The sequence below is a fragment of the Notothenia coriiceps genome, unplaced genomic scaffold (genome assembly GCF_000735185.1).
Source record: "Notothenia coriiceps isolate Sejong01 unplaced genomic scaffold, NC01 NC01_scaffold00004795, whole genome shotgun sequence".
In the NCBI taxonomy this organism is placed as follows: domain Eukaryota; kingdom Metazoa; phylum Chordata; class Actinopteri; order Perciformes; family Nototheniidae; genus Notothenia; species Notothenia coriiceps.
In genome coordinates, this window is record NW_011337496.1 from 49,824 (window position 1) to 56,644 (window position 6,821).

The window sequence follows — 6,821 nt, forward strand, 5'->3', positions numbered from 1 at the left end:
TCTTCCAACGCTGACAACGCTTCTCTGCCCATTGACTTTGAATGGGAGTGACGTCACTTTGCCTCGCTTTTCGCCGAACTGCATTGTGGGGAAGCAAAGCGAAGATTTCCAGGATTTTCAGGATTCAAAAAATTGATAAATGTTCAACTTTTGAAGCTGAGCTGGAAGCGTCAGCCAATCAAATCCCGTTTATGCAAATCTGACAGTACAAGCGCTAGCCAATCAAACCACGTGTAAGCTGGGCGAGACATACCGCAGTTCATTTCCTCATATTCCAAACGAGAAATTACGGTAGCAAATCACCCGGTTCTTTACGACCAGAACTATTTACCGGGACACAAACCGGAGGAACCAGGCATGGAGGGAGGTGGCAGAGACAGTGGGTGAAACTGGTAGGTTTTCGGCTGTTTGGGGATTTTATATCCAGTTTACTTAGTTTTAACATTGCTATTGCTTTGTATGTCGGGGCGGGAGATTCATGTGATTGGTTGTTGGTCGCAAAAAATCCCCAAGCTTTCAGACACGCCCACCTCCAAGATTTTTTCAAAGCTGCTGTGTGGACGGGCCGTAAGTGAAGCTTCCTTACAGCACACTCAGGAGGAGCACTACCTTGACTTTTAAGAAGCAGTGTTATGAAAGCCTCTGGTCCCAATTACACGTTGGGGAATAAGAGGAAGGTAAATATTACGCTTCCCACTCCTATTGCTGAAGTGCCCTTCAGCAAGGCACTGAACTCCCAACACCCCACACCGGTAGTCCCAGGTGAGAATAATCAAGACTTTAACTTTTCAACTGCCTGCTAGCACCCTTAATGATATGAGTAAAAATACTTTCTCATTCACCTAAGAAATTAAGATTTAAATCCAAACTGTGATATTACCAAACAGAACACAGCAGCATAAAATGTTTTAAAATAATAAAACTGTCCTAATGCAGAATGCTCATTTCTTCTGCACATTTTATATTCTCCAGTCAGAATTATACGGAGGTACAAACGCGTAATAACAGCCAAAACACATGCAGATGAAGAAACATCTTCACCAACTTGACGAAACATGCACAGCTTTTACTGAAAGCTCTGTTCAACCGTCATGCTCCCTGGAAACTCGCCTGAAATGAAGTTTTATTGGCTAATTTGAACCATTTCCTCGCATAATTCCTTCTGATGTAACTGCAGATCTGCTGGAAGCTAGCTAGCTAACCTTAAGCTAGTCATTTCAAGTATAGTGACAAAGCATTTTTTATTATGAAACAGATGAATTCTCTGAGTTGCTGGCCAACCTTAAACTCCCAAACGGCAACAAGCGCTTCGGTCTCAGCTGTGTGCATCACTTTTTATTGTCTCTATTTCTGTTGTGTTTTGAGCTTCTTGCAGTGTTTTGATTTTCAGCGTTTTGTTTTATGCAGAGCTTTCAGTAAACGCTGCTCATGTTTCTCCATCTGCATGTGTTTTGGCACAGTTGTGTTTTAATATTTGCATTGAATCCGGAGCTGCAGCGCATTTCTCCTAAAGGAAATGTTTCGGGACGTTGAAAAGCGTTTGCACCTCTCGGCCACAGCGGAATTAGGATTGATATGAAGTGAACGTCTGCAATGTTGTCGGAAATTGCTTATGACATTGCTTTGCTTTTGAATAAATAACACGTCAACTGTACATTTGGATCCCTGTGATGCTTTTATAAGCTACCGTCCTTAGTGCTGATCTATATTTTAAGACAAAAAACATATTCCTGTGCTTACTGCTTGTTTTCTTTCAACTATTCCCTTGGAAAACCGCATGCCGTAAGCAGAAAACAGTGAGGACAGGGATCAGGAAGTTAATTCACTGTTTGTTCATAACACTGTGCTCTACCTGCTTTGGCTTTTTGATCGGATTACACCAATATACTGTCGCTTTCAACACACTCCGTCCTTAATCCCATTTGTCAACAAATCACACACCTAACCACATGGGTGACCTTAATCCCCAATTTATCTCCACAATCATCACCTGTCCCAGGAGCCATGTGTGTATATGTGCGCACGTTATCTCGACACTATCTGCATACAGCATCACAAGGCTGCGCAGTGAAACCCACAACAACTTCCTCCCCTCTCTCTTTATACTCTTTAAATGTTCTCACTGGCAGCAATCATCTGCTGCGGCCCTAATGGAAAAGAGCCATTGGGAAAGATGATGGAGTGCGGTGATAGCCTTGTGCAGGTCAATAGGCGGAGCAGAGTCAATCCCGTTGCTCTTAGAAATCGTAAATGGGGACATATGGGGACAAAAAGTATCCTGGGGTGGATTTAACAGGCTTTTATTTTGGTGTGTGTCCTCTGTGCTTCACTCTTTAGGAAGTACAGAGGACGTACACGGCCCACTTGAAGGTTTTTCATCCGTGTAAGAGTCTTTTTGACTGGAGTTCTATTGCTCCATCATTGACTGTGTGTTTCTTGCATACACAAAATAAGCTGCCTTCAGGTAACAGCCTCCTCATTGTCAGCTGGTTGATTTAATCTCGCTGATTGCCGGGTGTTAAAGTCTACCGTGACACAGAAAAAAAAGGGTTCAAATGCAAACGACAGCAATACGGCTGCTGAAGAGGAAAATCGGCCTCGGAAAGTGAAGCTGCCAACTCGTCAGCGGACTGTCGAGCGCTGTTAACGCCCGCCGACTTTTCTTCTCTCCTAGGCCAGTACAAAACAAAAAACTGAAAAGACTTGTTACTCGGCCAGAGGCGAGGGGGTGTGCCAGGATTTCTTACGCGTAAATAGAGTTGTTGAAGACTCGGGAGAGGGAGTAGTTGATGTGGCTGACCACGTGGTTCAGCTGCTCCTGGTTCTGGAGTTTCAGCGAGTAGGTGGTCTTGTCTGTATCGATGACAACCTGTATATGGACAAATGAAGATTTTAATAGTGAGACGTCATGCTGCTATGAAACAGCAGGATTTGTTTGTCGGTGTGTCACCTGGTGTTCTGGATAGGTGTTCATGGCTCGGATTTCCAGGAAGTTGAAGGTGACCTCCGTCTGAAACAGCAGAAAGATATCACTGTGGTTCACGCTGACATGCTGTCAAAAGCCCTATCTTATTATATTGTCTTCTAAAAACACAACATATTCAGGGTTTTCACACCTTCTTAAACATCATATTGAAGACTTCTCAAAGGCTAATTCCTTTAAATGTAAGGACAAAACATGGTATAGTTTGAGAATATGTTGATTTGATCAATGTACTATAACTGCAACATGTTTTGTGATTTGTATACATTTAGTTTTTTGTGCCTCTTGAGAAAAATAACTAAATTAAAGTATTGAGAAAAAAAGGTTCATAACCTTGATTTACCCTTCTGAAATCCACAAGCTTTTAAGAAAAACATGAACAGTCAAAGGATCGTTCATGTTTTATGCAACCCTAGGTAAGCTACATTGAGCAGAAAACAGTCAAATCACAACCCTGTTAGCTATTAACATTCATCACAGGGAACTAACTGTGCTGACTGTAGTCGTGCACACCGCTCTACTGACGGGTTCATAATGTGTTGTGTCAGTTTAAACTGTTGGCTTGCTTACTTCCAGTTTTTGCTGATGTCATGTATGCAGCAACTCAGGACAGCCCTGACTTAGATTCTTTCTTTTAATGATATTCATTCAACAGGTATTTTGCAAATTCAATGGATTGTGCATCCCTAAGAGTAGCTATAGCTGGGTGTGGAATGATAGTTCAACTGGAATTGTGCCACAGTAAACAAAAGAAAGCTCTTGAACTGTTGACTTATTTACAGCCTGTATGATTTACCGCTCCTGTTTCTGGCCCTGTTAAGGCTTTGTTGTTGTGATGTTACCGTTGTCCCCGATCTCATCAGTTATTCTGATGTGTGCGTTGTTATAATGACTGTTATAAGTAATGGGAAAAACTATATCAAAATAGGACCCATGGTAAATAACATATACTTTAAACGTAGTTGGACATTTTTGGAATTTAGCTTGTTTTCTTTCGTTCAAAGTGTAAGCATACAAACTGTGACAGTGAGGAAGGCAAACAAATCAACTGAAGGGCTCGTGATTATTCACTACAATAATTTGCTGTCTGTCAATGGACTCGTATAGTGTAGAAATTATTTAAAACAATCATATAGTCCAACTAATGATTATAACAGGCACATGCTAGCTTGAATTTCTCTGAATTTATTTTGAATACATTTCACTTCAAACTTCATTTTGCAATAAAGTATATTATCTGACAAGACAATACACTAGTTCCTGGACTAATTATATAATATTAAGTATTTATTTACTATTTTATTAGTAAATATGCTATACTGTGATATATATTGTTATCGAGACAAGGAATTACCAATATCAGGATAAAAGATAGGTATTTTGACCAGCACCTCAAAAGCCTTTTGACTCATTTGATTGTGTGTAGATTAAACAAACAGGAAACAAGTTGAAAGAAAAACAGTTAAAAACAATAATAAGCTAAGAAACCAAACCGCTGTAGCTTCGTATTTAAAAATAGTATCGATCTTTTAAAGCAGCCTCTGCAATAAGGTGAATAAGCATATTTACCAAAATGACAAACTATTGCCTTAAATAGCTAACATCGTGCCACCGGGCTGCCACCTTTATCATCATCATCAGTGTAGTAATCCCTATCATTCAAAAACATCATCCCCGCAGTCATCATTATTATCTCCTCTGAAAGTCTGCAGCTTTTTTTGTCACATCTCTTAGGAATTACCATAAGATCAAGCCTGGCAAGTGAAAGCCATCAAATTCCACAGAGAGTGGGGGGGAGGAACATTTTACCTTGGTGGGCACCTTGACAGCGAAGAGATACAGTCTCCATGTTGCCAGGACCTGAGGGGGAGAACACATTCATGTTTCTGTCACGGAGCAGGAAACACAAAAAATGCAAATGGCAGCAGAAAATAGCACGGCACAAACAGCCCCATAAAAGCGAGCAAATCATGTTCCGCGGCTCGTCCCGAGGACTCGTAAGTCACGCTAAGCACCGCCGACATTAGCCGGGTAATGATGATGGCGTGTGGGAAAGAAATATTACGAGCTAGATTGAGAGTCAGATGACGGTGTCCGATTTAAGTTGTATTGATGGAACCAAGTAGCACTTACTCAACATATGCCTGATTGGAAGGAAGCAAATCGATAAAAGGGAAGAACAAATATAGGAGGGAAGAGGTGAGCTTTTGCTAATAGAAATACCATTTTAAGGGGGTCCAGGGTAAAGTAAGAGACAGAAAATATGAATATATTCGCATCTGCCTATGTAATTAATCTCATTCATAATTCAAAAATCCCCAATTAGCATACCCCATGCATGCACTGTGGATCTATATCGCTCCCTAACTCCTACTCAGATTCTTGGCCCTACTTTTTTGTTGTTGCATTCTGTCATTTCTCTTCATCTCCATTGAAAACTGTTCATTCTCCCCATCTTCTCGCTTAATCCCTAATCCCTCCATCTCCCAGTGTGCCTCTGTCTGGGTCTGCTCCCACCTCAACACCTCACTCCATCCCCTCTTGCCCTCTCTCCTCCCCCCCCACAACAAACCCCCTTGTCTCCTTTCCTGTTTCAGTTTTTCTTTTTCTGCTCCGTCGCTTTCAATTCCTCAAGGCCTCTCTGTGCTGAATGGCTAATGGCGCCCTGCTGTGTGGCGTCGAGAGGAAGAAAGGGAAAAGAAACGCACAAAGAGAGAAGGGAGAGTTAGAGGAGGCGACGGAAGGACGGAGGAGACACCAGATTTCCCCTCTTGATAATGAAGTCTTCAGATACTACACCTACTCCCTGAGAAGCTCGCCCTCGCAGATCAACCTACGTGTCTTAACTGTATAGACGTCCATAACAGACTCCCGCAGAGAGGAGACGGGGGAGAAGGACAGGAAAAAAGGGAGGAGACGGAACGATACCTCCATCGAGAGAATAAGATCTCCGCACTAAGCTGGTGGAGGGGCCTTTTCGCAGGAGATTGTTAGTCCAATCAAAACGCCTTGACAAGTTTGAAAACTCTGTTACATAAATCCAGGAAGGAGCGTAGTGGGACCTCGAGGCAGCGCAGAACAGAGGAGCAGGGGGGGAGGTGGGAGGAAACAATTAAAGACAGAAGCATCTTCTTGCTTCACAAGCCTCGCAAGCTGACAGATGATCTCATAATGTTAACAGAGGCATTGATAATGCAAGCTCTCTGACGGGTGCACACTTCATCCTTTGATGCTGAACAAGCGCAGGGTTTGTCCACTCTCGATATATCATTTACAGACCATTGAGGTATCAGAACAGTCAATACTCCAGGCAGTTATTTTTCACTCGGATGGGGTTTGTGCAGAAATGAAGAGTCATATCTAGGGGAGTACCATTCAATATATGAGGTGAAACAAATGTCTCCCTTTCCAAATAAAAATGTCACTTCGCTACAACCTCCCTGCGCTCCATTGCCCCCAATAATATGAAGGGCAGGATCAATGCTGTGAGTAGGCTCCTCATTTTTCAGCGTGTCTACACAAGAGTGCTGATCCATACGCTCTGTGTTATACTGATGTGCGATATCATTTAATACGTTTTACCACTCACATCCATGAATGTATGCATGGCTCTTATTTTTTCATTAGGGTCCAAGCACCATTAAATAGACCCTCCAGAAAAACGTGATTTTGCGATCGCAGAATTTACCGCATAATCAGCAAAATGGCGCAGATTTTTAAAAGGCCGCATATTTATCAAAAGGCCGCATAATCCCCGCATTTTTCCACACAAAGTTGAGAGAAAAAAGTGAACTCGTCTTGACGTGACGTCATCAGCTCGCGCATCACAGAATGTAAA

At 42.2% G+C, this 6,821-nt stretch overlaps 1 protein-coding gene across 1 annotated transcript in view; it reads right to left on the bottom strand.

The window, feature by feature from the left end:
• The window catches only part of LOC104942577 (leucine-rich repeat-containing protein 16B-like), a 16,923-nt gene extending 11,006 nt beyond the window's left edge, over window positions 1-5,917 (bottom strand). Inside the window, exons 1-4 of the mRNA XM_010767824.1 lie at window positions 5,912-5,917; window positions 4,793-4,843; window positions 2,951-3,010; window positions 2,748-2,869 (exon numbers count right to left, since the gene is read on the bottom strand). Of these exons, the coding sequence (XP_010766126.1) occupies window positions 2,748-2,869; window positions 2,951-3,010; window positions 4,793-4,843; window positions 5,912-5,917 (239 nt within the window). The remainder of the gene's footprint in view (window positions 1-2,747; window positions 2,870-2,950; window positions 3,011-4,792; window positions 4,844-5,911) is intronic.
• Between the last annotated feature and the right edge of the window lie 904 nt (window positions 5,918-6,821).